The sequence below is a fragment of the Meles meles genome, chromosome 8, assembly GCF_922984935.1.
Source record: "Meles meles chromosome 8, mMelMel3.1 paternal haplotype, whole genome shotgun sequence".
Classification (NCBI taxonomy): domain Eukaryota; kingdom Metazoa; phylum Chordata; class Mammalia; order Carnivora; family Mustelidae; genus Meles; species Meles meles.
In genome coordinates, this window is record NC_060073.1 from 74958985 (window position 1) to 74977967 (window position 18983).

An 18983-nucleotide genomic window follows, 5' to 3' on the forward strand; every position below is an offset into this window, starting at 1 on the left:
TTGCTTTTTCCTTTCAATTAGGTTTGTTTGAAGGTTGCCAGACTTGGCAAATCCACCTGAAAGTGTTTCCCATGGCTTTGGCTTTCAACAGAGGAGCCAAAGATCTGCTACTTTCAGCCCATCCCAAATTCTTTGACAGAAACAAGTTAAAGATTCTTTCTAGGCAGTTTTTATGTTTATCTGGTGGGGAATGGCGTGCAATGAAAAAGTTGTCTTGGCAGAAGCTTTTAAGGAATCCTCTGAATACTGAACCCCAATTGTTGCTTTCCACTATTTTTTTCCTCCTTCCTTGCTCAAACCACATTAGACCACAGTTGCATTCTGTCAGGGAAACAATTACCTTCTCCTTTTGATTTTAATTCCTAACCAGATCTCTTCATTGCTCTTTTTTCCCCAGCACATCATCATAGTCTAAACCACAAATAGCTTCACATTGTAATCTGCAAAATTTCATTACTGTGGTTTTTCTCTTATCCTCCTTTTAAAATCCCCATTTTAATCTTTATTTTTAAATTGTATCTTTCAGTATTCAATATTTGAATAGCTCAAGTATAGTATGAAGTATTTTCAGTTCTAAAAATTGTAAACACACACGGAATTATAGAACAAACATAAAAAATCCAGGTTTGATAAATGACAATATTTTGTCATACTTATCTAAAATCACACACACGCAGCTTATAGACAAAATTAAAACCTCTTTTGTAACTCCCATCTGACTGCCTCCCTTCTCTCTCTGCAGATGAAGCCACTGTTCTGAAATCATGTTTTTAAAAAATATTCACTCTTTACATAGCAAGTATTTGAATAATATATAGAGAGTGGTCCACCATGATTGCATTAACTTTCTTCAGTGTTTGGACATTCCTGGAGGTGATAATTGCCTTGTTCCAAACTATTCTTTCCACTAGAACATAAACATCATAAGGGCAGAGAATTTTGTTTTAGTTATGGAAATATTTTCAGCCCTTAGAACATTGCCTGGGGCAGAAGAAGTGCTAGGTATATATTTGTTGAACAAATGACTAAATGATCCAATAATGATTTTCAGTTTCCCTTAGAATAAACTTCAAATTATTTACCATGGCTCACAAAGCCCTCCAAGCATTGGCCTCTGCCTCACTTGCCCCACTCATTCCCTCCACCCCATAGTCTCTGTTCCTTTTAAATTCTTGTATTCTATGCCCCAAACTCTTCTCTTTCATTTTTGTTTGGTCAACTTCCACCTTTCCTTTAATTCTTGCATGACCAATGTTAATGGAAGAGGCAAACTTAAAACTCATCTAAGTTGCTTCCACTGATATAGGATCCTATGCCCTTGGGTGTTCTCTGGTGTTAACATTCAGCATTTCACTATTCTCCGGCAATATTTAGATGATCATCTCTTTGAGGGTGGGGATCCCATCTATCCTATTCCCTGCTAACACAGACATCGGAAGAGTGTTAGACAAAGAATAAAACCCTGCTGTCTCCATAAGAATAATTTGGGTTAGGGCCATTGTGTTCTGCCCTCCCTCATCCTCCATTTTTAAATCTCCTTTTTCTTCTTCTTCTTCTTCCTGGTTTTCATGCCAGATTCTCTTTCTCACTTTTCCTCATCCTGGTTCCTGCCAATTTATGATAGCTATTAAGAATAGGGCTAGTTTTGGGGCGCCTAGGTAGCTCAGTGTGTTAAGCCTCTGCCTTCCACTCAGGTCATGATCTCGGGGTCCTGGGATCGAGCCTCACATCGGGCTCTCTGCTCAGCCGAGGAGCCTGCTTCCCCTTCTCTCTCTGCCCGCCTCTCTGTCTACTTGTGATCTCTCTCTCTGTGTCAAATAAATAAATAAATAAAATCTTAAAAAAAAAAAAAAAGAAAATGGCCAGCTTAAAATTTATTTTGATGACCTAACTAATAGAAATACATTCTCATAACATAATCCTATATTATATGCATATATGTTTATATACACCTATGTGTGAGTGTTTATGAAAAAGTCACCCACAATCCCAGCACTCACAAACACCTTTTCCTACCAATGAGTCATCTTCATTTCAGCCATCTATCATATGAATAGACACAAATATACAGATATGTGGATAAATATATAGACAGACATTAATGTCAGTTTATTGCCACTTTTAGTTGTTTTTCTGAACAATTATTCAATTGTTAGTTGGCTCAGATCTCTTGACCATGCTACCATTCTTACAGAATTGGTATACAGGATTAAATAAATTAACATTTGTAAGATTTCAAACAGTTCCTGAAAGGTAGAAAGCATCATGTATGTTGTAGTTGCTATTATCACAATGAGGGCACTGACCCAGAGGAGATCTGAGCTGTCATGTTTTAGGGCTGCAGTAGAGTAACTACAAGCCAAGTGGGTGGAAGGAAGACTTAAAATATTCCCTGAAGCTAGCCCCAGGGCTCTCTGTGGTGGCTTTGGAAGAGCTGAAGTTATCAGAGCAGTTTTCTGGCTAGAAAGCAGCCCCAAGAGATCTGCTACTTTGATTCAGAGTCAGTGAGACAGAGTAGCAAACACCTATAGGCTACTTGGAAAAATGCCCTAGATCTCAATTAAAGGTTAAACTTCACATGATATCAATGCACAGACCTTTCCAAGTTTGGCGGTTATTGCTCCCACCGTCTCCTCCCCTACTCTCACATACACAGCCACTCACATGTATGCATGCAGCCGGAGGAAAAGCCTCTCATTCTCCTGCTTGAAAACCTCTACTGGCCCTACACTGATTACAGGATAAAGTCCAAACTCTTTAGTTAAAGCCTATTGTCACAGGGTGGCCCTAATATGTACTTTCATCTTCATTTGTTATATTCCCAACAATCTTCCTGCTGGTTGACATACATTGACTGAGTTTCTGCCCTGTGCCAGGCATCATGTCAGATGCTGGGAATGCAAATATGATTGAGATAGAGTTACATCCTTGGAAAACTAATGATTCAGTAGGAGAGGAAGATAAAGATAAAGGTCATTAAAATCCAGTTTGAAAACTGACCTAAAGAGGGAAGGAAAATTTGCTTTAGAAATACAGTATAGGGGGGGCGCCTGGGTGGCTCAGTGGGTTAAGCCGTTGCCTTCGGCTCGGGTCATGGTCTCGGGGTCCTGGGATCGAGTCCCGTGTCGGGCTCTCTGCTCAGCGGAGAGCCTGCTTCCCTTCCTCTCTCTCTGCCTGCCTCTCTTGTGATTTCTCTCTGTCAAATAAATAAATCTTAAAAAAAAAAAAAGAAAGAAATACAGTATAGGGGACTTCTCAGTCTAAGTACATCAACAAAGATTTCAGAGAAAAGGTGACATTTGAATGGCATAAGAATGGCATACTTGAGTCAGAGTTACTCAAGTAAAGAGGAGTAACTGCCTTCCAAGCAGAGAAGATAACACAGGTATGGACATGGAGGAATAAAATGGTATTGTGTATAGATAATGTATTATAAACAGTCCTTGATGCTAGGAGGTAAAAGGAGAGTTGCCAAGTGGTAGTGACTAGAACTAGGAAGGTTATAGGAGGGTGGAGATGAGAGGGAATTTTGTATGTTGAAAACCTTAGAATGTATCCAGTAGAGATACAAAACTGCTAAGTGTTGAACAATGAAGTAAAAGGACAACTCTGTATTTTGGATACATTATCCAGCAGCAACATGAAAAGTAGACTTAGAGATATGTGGCATACATTCATGTACACGGGAAATTACTGCAATGCTCAAATATGAGATGATGAGATAGGAGATGATGAGATGAGATGATGAGATGAGATATGAGATGATGAGAACCTGGTCAAGGGAAGAGTTGTACAAATGGAAAGGAGGGGAGGGAATAAGAATATTTAGAAATTCAAATAGCCAGGCTTGACAAATGACTGACTGGATATGGGTGTGTGCAACATCAAGGATTTAAAAGGATTTAAATTTATGCCTGGCCAGGCATAAAGAGTCTAAGATGGCACACTTCATTTTGGTTAGGGCACCTAAGAGAATGGTTGTGCCATTTAAATCCTTGATGTTGCACACACCTTCCAATATGAACCTCTTCACTTTTTAAAAAAAGTGAGTTGATTATGCCTCAAGATTATACTTTTTTTTTTTTTTAATCTCCCCACTGAGCAGAGAGCCTGATGCAGGGCTCGATCCCAGGACCCTGAGATCATGACCTGAGCTGAAGGCAGAGGCCTTAACCCACTGAGCCACCCAGGTGCCCCAAGATTATACTTCCTCCAATTCCCCATGTTAAGTATGCCCTCCTTCATTTTTCCATAGTACTTTGTTCATTCCTCATCTACCTGCATCACAAGTATTCTGTGTTGATACTGTTTATATGCTTTTCCCACTAGATTTTAGGTTTCTTGAAAGCTTTGACTATATTTTGTTTTCCAGCTCCTATTACATTTTCTGGCTCAAACTAAGGAGCTTGTTAAATTAATTAATCCATACCTGAAAATCTCAAAGACATGTCAAACTGATCTAAGACAAACCAAACCATTAATCTTTATCAAAGAATGCATTTATTTCTTCAGTCTTCAAGGCAGAAAATTTGGTACATTTACATAATATCTACTGCAGCCAGTTCACTTGTACGTCCTGTCGATTCTACTTCAAAAGTATATCTCCAACCTTCCAATGTGCTATTTAGTCCAGGACACCAAGAACCTGTATCCCTTTCTTCCACATTCATCCCTCTCCAAATCATTCTCTTAGACAGCTACCAGAATTATAATTTTGAAAATATACATCCAGTCATGTTTTTTTTTTTTTCCTACTACAATCCCTGCAATGGTTTCTCATTACACTTCATACCAAACACTCAAATCTTAAACATGTTCTAGAAGGTTATATATGATCTAGTTCCCGCTACCTTTCTGATTTTCCCATTTGGTTACTCATACACAGACTGTGCTTTTCTCTCAGCCAGAAATGCGCTTCTCACCATGCTTAGCTAGCTATTTCTATTTCTCATTTAGGCCTCAGCTAATTTTCACTTCTTCAAAGAAGAATTTCAAATTTAAATTATTTCTTCCTTAATGCTTTTATTTTTTAAATTCTTGTTCTTTTATTTCATATTAAACATAATCTGTGTGTGTGTGTACGCTGTAACTCATCCATTCAACTAAGTCTATTGAAGGCTTATGTTCAGGCTGAGTTGGCTCTGGGAATACCAGGATGTATGAGTATCAGAAAGCTCATGGTCTGATGGTGAAAACAGGGCTCAAATACTATTAGAAGGCACTCAGATGTTTTATTTATTTTTTTTTAAAGTTAGTCTTCCATATAAATACCAGTCACTGAAGCAAAGTCATTAATGTGAACTGATCTCAAAAGGCCCAGGATCACAGGATTTGTAGAACCAGGCTTTTGGAATTGCTAATATGACTACCTTGGTTAATCTCTCACCCTGAGAGGGATGGAGTTTAACACTGATTTTTATAGTCTCCCAGCCTCTAGGAGATCTATGTTAATTGTAAAACCACTACATGACCTGAGATCCCACTTGATGGGTCCTCTGCCTGGATGGTTTTTTCTCTTACTTTTCTTGAAAACCAAATTGTATAGGTCCTTTCCTCATACTCCTTGTCCACAAATCTTCCCTTTTATTATAACTGTACTAATATTTTTACCTTTTTGCCTCCCTTATTAACTTCTTTTTAAAAAAGATTTACTTATTTATTTGGGGGGGGGGCAGATTATCCACTGAGCATGGAACCCAATGTAAGGTTCAGTCCAAGGAGCCTGAGATCATGAGCCAAAATCAAGAGTCAGCCGCTTAAATGACTGAGCCACCCAGGCACCCCCTTTTTAACTTCTCTAAGATAGATGTTGCAGCTTTATTTCTTTATCTTTATTTTAATGGTAGGCAAATAGGCATGTAACATATGTGTTTAACAAATGTTTACTGAATAAATTGGAAGAAAAGATGAAGGGTATTATATTCTGTTTTTGTACTGTAAAAATTAGAAATAGCTATGAAATATAATCTTGATAACACAACGACATATCCCTTTACATGCCTCGGAGAAAAAAAGAACCCAAACCAAAACACAAAAGCCAAACAGACAAGGCAAACAATAATGGCAAAAACAAAAACAGAAACAAAAAAACAAGCAAAGATGAGTTTTATCTTGTGCTAACATTATTCAAGAACTCATTAGTCAGAGCTTCCTGGTTTAGACTGAGGAAAAGTATGAAGAGTATCAAAGTTTTAGACCAACTTCCACCCAACTCCATGCTACGTTTTTGCTCTTGGATATGTCATGACATATTTTAGTCTTTTCCTGGCTAACAGCTCTCCTACTCCACTTCAAATGATGGTTAGCCGGGGCTCTACTTAGGATCTTCTGGGAATATCTGGAGAATGGGGTGAAAAAGTCCAGTAGAAAACCTAGGAATTCTGATCTACTTTGGGGGTGAAGGTAGGAATATTGACCAATCTCTTCCTGAGATATTTTTATGATTAGCCCAGGCATTGGGAAGGCTTCTGTCCCTAAGGGACTTCTTCATCACATGAGCAAGACAACCAAGATGAGAAATACTTGGAGTTGTGACTCCATCCACCCATGTCTTTGTCCTTTTGCAGTTGATTTTGAGGTATGTACCCAAGCTGACATTGTGACACATATACCTGTAAGGTCATCAGTGGGCCACGACCCCAGCTGGCACGCCTTGCAGGTGTACTCATCAAAGACATACTCATTTTCTTTACAGGGTGTACAGGTCCAGCAACAGCTGACTTCCCCCTTCCGGATCACCTAAGGTAAATATTTAAAATTTTGATTATTTTTTTGTATAGAGAAAAATCCAGCAATCTGTTATTCAAATATGCTGCCCTGCAAAACAGAAATGGCTATCACATAAATTATTTCAGATGGTATCAGATAGACAGGATAAGTATTAATATTCCCATTTTATAATCACAGAAACTGAAGCTGAGTTTAAGTGATCAGTCCACATCATAAAATTAGTTGGTGATAGGGTCTGGAATTAAATTAAATGCAAGTCTTTGGATACTTAGCTTTAGATATCTATATTTAATTAAGTGCCTGTGTTTACGCTCCTATGTAAATACAGTCATTTACATATTTATGTGTGTAACTGAATTTTCCCCCGAGTCTGTGTCCATCTTACCCCGAAAATAAGAAATTTTGCTCTGTGAATTTACCTTGACTTCCCTCCAGTAGTTGAATAATTGTTAGCAAAAAACATCATATACCTGCTACGGTTCAGAAATCTACCCATATTGATTAAAAAATCATTAAGAATTTCTACTGAATTAAGAGGTAGAACATGATTTTTTTTTTTCTGGAGTTCATCTCTTGGTCTGTTTCTACTCAAAATCTGGGTCAATAACTCAAAGCTCATTCTTTCCTATTCTAGTAGCTTTGATTTGCTTGGGATGACAGTGGATAAGGTCTTTGAGGCTATTATAGACCCTTTTCCATTAGATTTTTTTTAAGGCAATGGAAAATAATTGAAATAATTTAGCAGTTGAAGGAGTCCCAGATGTTATTCTTTAGAAATGGATGTCTTTTATTTTTTTCCACCACTGGTGAATGCATAGCCTCTGTGGAATAGAGACAGCATTCATTAAACATTCCTATAAATAATTAAAACTGTGATTAATCACCAGCAATAACCAGACACAGCGATGATTATACCGTAGATTCCTTGTCCTCCATGCTGACTCTATTACTGACAGTAACCATGTCTGGATACTGATAGCCAGATACGGTTGGAATCTGGCACCTCTTTCTATTTTCTATCCCTTTTTTTGGCTCTTGACACTGAAAGCACACAAGGAGAGAATGATGATGAAAGGGTCTGAATCGTCCTTTCTTTAAAATAACCAGATAAGTGAGGCAGAATCACTGCTTAATCTACCTAAAGTATTCTTCATAATACTACTACTTATTGACTGTTTTCTGCATGTCGCATGCAGTTATCTCATTAAAACATTACAGGGACTCTGTTTAAGGTGGTTAGTTTTATTTTGTTCTTTTTTTTTTTTAAGGGAGAAAACTGAGGTGTAGTGAGCTTACAATGAGCACCAGGTGATGTATGGACGTGCAGAATCACTATACTGCACACCTGAAACTAATATAACACTGTATGTATAACTACCTGGAATTAAAATAAAACTTAAAAACAATATAGATAGGGTTCATGATGTTTTTAAAGATGTAGTAGAGAGTCCTGACCTTGAGAATCAAGAGGCACTATGGTTCTAGTCTTTCGTGTATCCACTAAATAAATAGTTGTGCAGCTTTGAACAGTCCCCCAGATGATCCCAAGACCAATGCTTTTAAAATAATATCTAGCTGTATAGACTTTCCTGAGGATTAAATAAAATAGCACAGTGATTTGTAAACTGTAGGACACTCTAAAAATGTTAGCTGCTTTATTTGTAATATGCATGTAAATATATACATAGAGAAATAAATTTGATTTTAAGGTAACTTCAACACACTTGGTAAAACTATTGCTGGACAGTTACTAGCTTTGTAATGCAAGCAAGCATTTGAAATACTGAAGGATTTCCTTTTCAAAGTTAATTCCAATATTACAGTTTTTTTTTTAAATTCTGTGACAGCTCTGTATGTCTGCTTCTGATCATTCAGAATTGATTTTTTTTCACTTGATATATATGTTCTGTTTCACATTGATTTTGAGTATAAGAGGTAGTGATAATTCTGTTACATAGTGATTCCCATTCTTTTTGAAGACTGTGGAAGTAGTGATGCTTCCTTTATGAATAACCATATGTAACACATTTGAACCTTTGCCAGACCAAGTGTACTTCCATCGACACTAAGTTAACAAATCTGAACAATGGCATGAGGTGTTGACATCTTTAATGAATTTGCTTAATGACACCCTTAAACCATATTAAGAAAATGTTGCCAATTGTATATTTAGTGAAAAATGATATATGGTTAGGAAAATAAAATTTGGGATTAAAAAGACTAAATAAACATTATGGATTAACTGGTATTAAAAATATCATACTAGGGAGTCAAATTCTTCCATCATGTAAGTTATTCCCCGTAGAATGGGGTAGAAAAGTGTATATTAAAATACATCCCAAATCAGCCACTCAGCATTTTGAAGTTATAGGTTCAAACTGTCTTGCTGCGAAAGGTCAAAACAAATAATGTCCAGGTGATAATTTATACAGGCTTATCTTTCTGCAGGAGGAAATGGAAATTACGAACAATCAGTATTCTGAGTGAGTCTAAAAAGAATTTCACATACAGAGTGTAATTGCAAGATGACTGGGCAAAATGCAGACTGTCACTGAATATTAAGGGCTGGCAAACTTTTTCTGCAAGAGACCAGATAGTAAATACTTTTGGCTTTGTGGGCCAGATAGTCTCTATTGGAATTCAACTCTTCAACTCTATTCATTATAACATGAAAGCAGGCATAGACAATACATAAAGAAATGAGCATGGTGTACTTCAATAAAACTTTATTTTTAAAAAGATTTATTTATTTATTTGAGAGAGACAGAGAGAGAGCACATGGGCGCATGAGTTGAGGGAGAGACAAAGGGAGAGAGAGAGAGAATCTCAAGCAGACTCCCCACTGAGCACAGCATCCAATGTGGGCTTGATTCCAGGACCCCTGAGATCAGACCTGAGCTGAAATTAAGAGTCAGACACTTAACCAACAGAGCCACTCAGGCATCCCTCAACAAAACTTAATTACAAAACCAGGCAGCAGACTGAATTTGGCACATGGATGGTGGTTTACTAACACTTATTGTGTACCATAACAAAACATACAGAAATTTTTAGCTATTCTATAAGTGACTGTGCCATTTAGCAGATACTAATGATTTATATTTATCTTTATTTATCTTGTCTTTCTTCTTTCTGGTTTTATGCTTATCAAATCTTCAGAACTCCCTCTTGAAGATCTTACAATTAATACTGAATTGCTTCAGTTTCATTTGTAATCATCGATGAATGAATACCTCAAATGTTCTAAACAGGGTAAACCCAAGGTTGACCGAAAAGAGTAAGTCCAACTTCTCTAGGTGTATACACTGCCTAAAATGTGGTATTGTAATATTTCAGTAAGTATTTGATGAATAAATAATTGTGATATCATTTTTCTTCCCCTAGGTATTGTACCCCAATAACTAAACTTCTATTTTTATTATATCTTCATTCTTTCTTTTCTGACTTTTTAATTTCCTATAACTGTGGCCTGAACTTACTCAGTCTAAAAGTAACTTTTCAATGCACTCAAACTACCAGGACTGCCCCTTACCTGCTTCTTCTTGCTGCTCAGTTGCCCTTTTATCTGTTTAAGATCCAAGTTCTATTTTCAGAAGGTTCCAGATGAAGGGCTAACTCCAATTTTCCTCTTTCCCTCAGTTCTTGTCTTCCTTGACCTCTCTCTTCCACTGACCACCACTTAACATGACAGTGTGCTCTCTCGTTCTATCTCTCCCTGGCCTTGTTGTCTTTCACTCTACCTTTCTTCTTGCTTTATGCTTTCAAAGCAGATCTTCAAGATCTATTCTTGGTCTACTTTTATTTTCTATTTCAGGGCAGTGACCGATCTACTTGAACAGCTCCAACTTCAGCTCTAGTCAGTTAACTTCTAAATCTGTATCTTCAGCCTTCTCATTGTTGTAGACCAATGTTTTCTATCATTGGCTAGATATCTCAAGATCAACAGGCTGCTAAACTAGCCCATTGCTTTTCTCTAAAACCATTCCCATTTTTCTATGTTTGATAATGACACTTTCTAGTTACTAAGATTGAAATGGTATTGATTGTCATAGACTTCTTTTTCTTCTCCAACACTACATCCAATTGGTAACCAGGGCTGGCTGAATATACCTGTAATATTTCTAATATTTCTCTGATATTTCTCTCAAATATATCCCTGCTCCCTCTCCATTCTCACTGCTCCCTCCATAATCCAAGCTTCTTGTCACCATTACCACGGTGTCCTTACTTGTCTCTTCTTTCTCTATTCATGTTTCATAACTACTCATACCTCTCACCTACTATAGTCCAGCTTATCTCAACATCTTTGTGAAGATTACTCTGACTCTTGGTTAATAAAAATTGAGTTCAACCTGCTTAGTATGACATTCAAAACTCTCCACAAATATGGCTTCAATCTATCATTTTGACTTTCTCTTTAATAATGACTATTTAAAGCAATGAACCCTAGATTATTCAGTTATTCCAGAAGAGTCTTCAATAGACTACTTCTGTATTTTTCTTATTATTGTTCCTTCTACATAAGTGATCATTTTCCCACATCTCTCCCTGAAATCGTATCAGTTCTTCATGGTCTGGTATTTTACTCAGAATAAACCTTTCCCTTTCTTTTATATGAACTTGTATATGTGTTTTTTTTTTCTTCTTAATGAAGTCATTGCATTTTATATGATGTTGCTTATTTGTGCCCATTTTTCCTCAGCTAGACTATAAATCTTCCGGCAGTGAATGTGTGTTACTTATTTTTGCCCCATTGGTATAAACTATTACATTAGCAGGAGTTTGATAAATATTTGTTAAGTTAATTAGAAATTAATGTGGTTTCCCACTGTGAACGATTTATCCCCAGGAAACGTGTCTTTAAAAGGCTTACATGAGTATAAAGGGTGTGGGGAAGCATGACTCAACAACTGGTTCAATCAGTCTGACTATTAAGATTATTGTGGGCCATACTATCAAAAGGAATTAATGACAGAAAAGTAAACAAAACAAAACAAAAACACCCCCCAAACCCCACAAAATACAATTTCTGACATCAGAAGCTTATAATGTAAAAAAAAGCAAAGATATAAATGTTTTAGAAATAACCAGTAATGGGGCATCTGGGTGGCCCAGTTGGTTGAGTGTCCAGCTCCTGGTTTTTGCTCAGGTCATGATCTCAGGGTTGTGAGATTGAACCCTGTGTCAGGTTCCATGCTTCATGCAGAGTCTTCTTGGGATTCTTTCCCTCTTCCTCTCCCTCTGCTCTTCCAACCTCCCTCCACTGCATGCACACACACACACACACACACACACACACACACACACACACACACGCATTCTCTCACAAATAGATAAGTCTTTTTTTTTTTAAAGAAATAACCAATGATACTGAACACTTTTGAATTCATGACAAAAATTTTTAAAAAGACTCCATTTTACCTTTATCTGGCCTTTCTCACATGGTTCACTGCACACGGATCTGATGATGTTGTTTTTCTTGGACCATACTTCATCATCATCCATTTTTAATTCTCCATTGTCCCAGCTTCCAACATTGATATAATCAAAATAATCTTTTCCCATTTCCTTGAAATTCATTATTTCATACCTTAGGAACAAGAATATAATGATAATTCAGCTAATGATATAAGTTTTCAGTGATGAAAAGGCAATAGATTTCATTTCCCAAAAATGTATCTACTGTCATGTTAGTGACACTGGAATTTTCCATGATACTAAGCTGGGAATAACACAAAAGCCTGTTGGCTTCACTTTCTCTTAAGAGACATTTTTTTTTTCTTTTTACCATCAAGCTTATACCTGAAATAGAAGATAATCCCATGTGAGAAGGTGACTTGACCTCAGCAGGATGAAAGACAGTTTTGAAATAACTTCAAGAAGTTTAAACAAGTACTACTGTTAGGCTTCTAAAAAAGGTAGAAAGGTTTTTTTTTTTTTTTTGTTTTGTTTTGTTTTAATCTCCACTCAAATAAAATGACAAAATTTTCCTTTACTAACCAAGTAAGAAATTTGGTAAACCTCTAATCTTGTCTTCAGCTTTAGGGAATGTGGATATAATCTGGATAGGGGCTGATCTTACTTTTCCTTTTATCAACCGCTAAACTTATTATATAAAAGATACTTTCAGGAATGATGTTTACAATAAGTCTGAAAAGAATTTATGAGGTTGGAAGATGACAGCAGAGTAGGAGGATCCTAGACTTGTCTTGCCCCTCAAGTACAATTAGATAACTATCAAATCATCTTAAATACCTTAGAAATCAATCTGAAGACTGGCAGAAGAAACTCTACAACTAAAGATAAAAGGTGGGAAGCGTGGAGACTCAGTTTGGGAGAAAGAGGTTATGGCTGCTCTGGTGGGGTGGGAGCCACTGTTGCAGAGAAGGGTGAGAGACAGACTAACACACAGGGGACTGCATGAGGAAAACAAATTCCCATACCAATTGACTTGGAGGGTAAGATGGCCTAAATTTTATGAGTTCTTGCAAAGGGTGGGGTTTAAAGCCTAATGTTCTAAAGGTCAGTGGGCTTGGGCCCAGGAGATCCTGGAGGATATTGGGGCTACTCTTGTAGAAGAGGCAGGTAAGTAACCTGCAGATATGCATCATGGAATCAGACAGCTAAAGAGTGCCTGGGGCACAGAGTGATGAGGTTATCTGCTCATCTTGGAGCATGTCCTAAAGAAGCACCATTCACAGAGAGACTCCACAAGGAATGAAGGAAATGGGAAGTGCCATTTCCCTGCACTGCCCTTCAGCACAAACACAGAGCCACCTGTGGTAACCAGCCCAGCACGAACCACTCATTACCTAACTTTCTTAAGAAACTCTGACCCATGCTTCAGTGCAACTGCCCTTCCCAGTCAGTCTTGACTAAATCCCAGCATGACAGGCCACTTCCTCAAGAAGACTGGACAAAACCACAGCTCATACCACATCTCCCAATGCAAGAGTTTTTTGATAATTTGGTAATTGACTTTTTCTGCTTGACTTATTTCACTCAGCATAATCTCTTCCAGTCCCATTCACGTTGATGTGAATTGGGTATTCATCCTTTCTGATGACTGAGTAATATTCCATTGTATATATGGACCACATCTTCTTTATTCATTCATCTGTTGAAGGCCATCTTGGTTCTTTCCACACTTTGGTGACTGTGACCATTGCTGCTATGAACATTGGGGTATAGATGGCCCTTCTTTTCACTACCTCTGTATCTTTGGGGTAAATACTCAGCAGTGCAATTGCTGGGTCATAGTTTAGCTCTATTTTTAATTTTTTGAGGAATTTCCACACTGTTTTCCAAAGTGGCTACGCGAACTTGCATTTCTGCCACCAGTATAAGAGGGTTCCCCTTTCTTTACATTAAAGGAGAGTGTTTAAGTGGAAAACACAACTAAAGGTGAAAGTATAATGGAAACACAAAAGCAGTAAAATTAATATTCCCATAAAAATCAGTCAAGGAACTCACAAAATAAAAGGATGTAAAATATGATAACATATATCTATCTAAAAATGGATTCAATCTTAAATGGACCATCAACTTGATATAGACTGCTATATGCAGAAGAGGTTATATACAAACCTAATGGTGACCATATATCAAAACCATTGGTGACCATATATCAAAAACCACTAATAAATATGCAAAGAATAAAAGGAAAGAAATCCAAATATATCTCTAAAGAAAATCAGCAAAACATAAAAGAAAGAAAAGAAAAAGGAAAATTTTTAGAAACAACCACAAAACAAATAATAAAATAACAATAAGTACATATCTATCAATAACTACTTTAAATGTAAATGGAGTAAACGCTCAAATCAAAAGACATAGGGTGACAGAATGGATAAAAAACAAGACCAATCTATATGCTGCCTACAAGGGATTCCTTTTAGAGCTAAAGACACCTGAAGATTGAAAGTGAGGGGATGAAGAAACATTTATTATGCAAATTGATGTCAAAGGAAAGCTGGAATAGCTAATACTTATCTCTGACAAAATGGACTTTAAAACATAGACTGTAAAAAGGACAGAGAAGGGGACATATACTAATAAACGTACACCCAGCATAGGAGCACACAAATACATAAAACAGTTAATAACAAGTATAAAGGAACTAATCTATAGTAATACAATAATAGTAGGGGACTTTAACAGCACACTTGCATCAATGGACAGATCATCTAAACAGAAAATCAACAAGGAAATAATAGTTTTATATGACACATTGGAACAGATGGATTTAACAGATGTATTCAGAACCTTCCATCCTAAAACAGCAGAATACAAATTCTTTTTAAGTGCACCAGGAACATTCTCCAGAATAGATCACATATTAGCCCACAAAACAAACCTCAACAAATTCAAGAAAGTCAAAATCATACCATGCATGTTTTCTGACCACAACACTCTGAAACCAGAAGACAATTACAACAAAAAGCCTGGAAAGACTATAAATACATGGAGGTTAAATAACATGCTACTAGAAAATGAATGGTTCCATCAGGACATAAGAGAAAGGATAAAAAAAGTATGGAAACAAGTGAAAATGAAAACACAACAGTCTAAATCCTTTGGGATGCAGCAGAAGCAGTTCTAAGAGGGAATAGCCATATAGGCCTCCCTCAGCAAACCAGGAAAATCTCAAATAAACATCCTTACACTGAAAGGAACTAGAAAAAGAACAAACAAAACCTAAAACCAGCAGAAGGAATGAAATAATAAAGAGTAGAGCATAAATAAATGATATGGAAACTAAAAAAAAAAAACACAAAAAAGAAATAAACAACAACAACAAAGAACAAATCAATGAAAGCAGGACCTGGTTTTTTGAAAACAATCAGTAAAATTGATAAACCTCTACCCGAATTTATCAAGGAAAAAAAGAGAAAGGATTCAAATAAATAAATTCATAAGTGAGAGAGGAGAAATAAAAACCAACACACAAAAATGCAAATAATTTTAAGGGAATATTAAGAAAACTATATGCCAATAAAATGGACAACCTAGAAGAAATGGATAAATTTCTAGAAACATATAAGTTACTAAAACTGAAGCAGGAAGAAATAGAAAATTTGAACAGATCAATAACCAACAGAAAAAGTGAATCAGAAATCAAAAAGTCCCAACAAAGAAAAGCAGGACCAGATGGCTTCATTGGCAAATTCTACCAAACACTTCAAGAAGACTTAATACCTACTCTTCTCAAACTATTCCAAAAAAAAGAATAGGAAGGAGAACTTCCAAACTCATTCTATGAGGCCAGCATTACTCTAATACCAAAACCAGATAAAGAAACCACTAAAAAAGAGAAGTACAGGTCAATATCCCTGATGGACATAGATGTAAAAATTCTCAATAAAACACTAGCAAACCAGATTCAACAATACATTAAAAAAAATCATTCACCATGATCAAATGGGACAATTCTGGATTGCAAAATTGGTTCAATATTCTCAAATCAATCAATGTGATATATCACATCAATAAGAGAAAGGATAAAAACCATATAATCATTTCAATAGATGCTGAAAAGGCTTTTGTCAATGTACAACATCCATTTATGATAAAAACCCTCAGAAAAGTAGCTTTAGAGGGAACATACCTCAACATGATAAAGACCATAAATGGTCAATTAATCTTCAAAAAACTAGGAAAGAATATCCAATGGAGAAAAGACATTCTCTTCAACAAGTAGTGCTGGGAAAACTGGACAGCAATATGCAAAAGAATGAAACAGAACCACTTTCTTTACCATTCAAAAAAATAAACTCAAAGTGGATTAAAGACCTAAACATGAGACCCGAAACCATAAAAATACTTGAAGAGGGGACAGGCAGTAATTTCTCTGACATCAGCCATAGCAACATTCTTCTACATACATCTCCCGAGGCAAGGGAAACAAAAGCAAAAGCAAACTGTTGGGACTTCATCAAAATGAAAAGCTTCTGCACAGAGAAGGAAACAATCAACAAAACCAAAAGGCAACCTTTGCAATGGGAGAGGATATCTGCAAGTGACATATCTTATGAAGGACTGGCATCTAAAATATATAAAGAACTTATAAAAGTCAACACCCAATAAACAAACAGTCCAATGAAAAAGTGGCAAAAGACATGAATAGGCATTTCTCCAAAGAAGACATTTAGACAGCTAACAGACACATGAAAAGATGTTCATCATCACTTACCATCAGGGAAATGCGAATCAAAACGACAATGCAATATCACATCACACCTGTCAGAGTGGCTAAAATCAACAATGTAAGAAACAACAGGTGTTGGCAAGGGTGTGGAGAAAGGGGCGCTCTTGTGCACTATTGGTGGGAATGTGAACTGCTGCAGCCACACTGGAAAACAGTATGGTGGCTCCTCAAAAGTTTAAAAACAGGAGCGTCCTAAGATGCAGCAATCACACTACTGAGTATTTATCCAAAGGGGGAAAAAACCCACTAATTCAAAGGGCTACATGCACCCTTATGTCTGTAGCAGCATTATTTACAATAATGGATATTGCAGATATAGAAGCAGCCCAAATGTCTATTGATTATATTGATTGGTAAATGGATAAAGTTTAATGTGTGTGTGTTTGTGTATATGTATATACATATATATGTATGTATATGTATATGCCATGTATATGTATATATACATACATATATATATGACATAAACACACGAATATTCAACTGTAAAAAAGAATAAAATCTTGCCATTTGCAATGACACGGATGGAGATAGAGAGTATAATGCTAAGTGAAGTAAATCAGTCAGTGAAAGACAAATACCACATGATTTCACTTAAATGTGGAATTTAAGAAACAAAACAACTAGCAAAGGGAAAAAAGGGAGAGAGGGAGATATAAATCAAGAAACAGTTATAGAGAACAAACTGATGGTTACCAGAGGAGATATGGGTGGGGGTGGGTGATTTAGGTGATGGAGATTAAGGAGTGCACCTGTTGTGATGAGCACTGGGTGATGTATGGAACTGATGTTACTATACTCTACACCTGAAACTAATATAACACTGTATGTTAATTAACTGGAATTAAATAAAAAAAATAAGTCTGAAAATAGTTTCTAAAGCCCTCATGCAATTTAAAAATACTGGAAGAAACAAGATGGGATTGGGATGGAGACAAACCATAAATGACTCTTAATCTCACAAAACAAACTGGGGGTTGCTGGGGGGAGGTGGGATTGGGAGAGGGGGAGCGGGCTATGGACATTGGGGAGGGGAGGCGAACCATAAGAGACTATGGACTCTGAAAAACAACCTGAGGGTTTTGAAGGGTCAGGGGTGGGAGGTTGGGGGAACAGGTGGTGGGTGATGGGGAGGGCACGTTTTGCATGGAGCACTGGGTGTTGTGCAAAAAGAATGAATACTGTTACGCTGAAAAAATTAATAAAAAGGGAAAAAAATTATCTGTATATATAAAAAAAAGAACCAGTATATTCTAAAGAGTTGAAAATAAAAGTTGTATTTATGAAGTAAAAAAAAAAAAAATACTGGAAGATACTAATACCTTGTGAGTTCTCAGCCTTTATTAGCTATTGTTCTCATTTTGAGTATGGGGATAGAGATGTAAAGAGGAAAAATTAATGCTCTTATTTGTAAGATTTTTCTTGTGTGCAAGAACATTTCCAGAGCAGCATTTTTGAGATAATTTCCAGGACAGTGGATCAGCAATACCATCACTATCAGCTCCTGTAGACATAAATATGGGTATGTCTTAAGTACACAATGTCTTCATGTGGAAATCTATGCTTTTACCTCCTATGATTTATAGGATTGACAGATGGGCTTTGATAAATGCCCCCTCCATCTTTCCATGCTCAGCATAGTTAGCTATCTGGAAATTGACACGGATGGAAAACTTTCTAGCTTTTGGGTTCCAGTGACCAAATTACCATATTCAGACCAATGCTCAGTAAGGAAAAGTTTTTTTTTTTGTTGTTGTTGTTGTTTTAAAATGTATTTGACAGACAGAGATCACAAGTAGGCAGAGAGGAAGGCAGAGAGAGAGGAGGAAGCAGGCTGTCCACAGAACAGAGAGCCTGATGTGGGGCTCGATCCCAGAACCCTGGAATCATGACCTGAGCCGAAGGCAGAGGCTTTAATCCACTGAGCCACCCAGGCGCCCCTCAGTAAGGAAATGTTAAGAAAAAATCTGACATAGTCTTTTTGGATCTACACTATAAAATGATACCATTCTGTTTTTATTCCCAATCACAATATTTTATAGTAGTG

General features: G+C 36.7%; 1 protein-coding gene across 3 annotated transcripts in view; it reads right to left on the minus strand.

The window, feature by feature from the left end:
• The window catches only part of GRM5 (glutamate metabotropic receptor 5), a 546831-nt gene that overhangs the window by 74342 nt on the left and 453506 nt on the right, over positions 1 to 18983 (minus strand). For all 3 annotated transcript variants that reach the window (XM_046017230.1, XM_046017228.1, XM_046017229.1), the window contains exons 6-7: positions 12151 to 12319; positions 6612 to 6738 (exon numbers count right to left, since the gene is read on the minus strand). In XM_046017230.1, coding sequence (XP_045873186.1) covers positions 6612 to 6738; positions 12151 to 12319 — 296 coding nt within the window. The remainder of the gene's footprint in view (positions 1 to 6611; positions 6739 to 12150; positions 12320 to 18983) is intronic.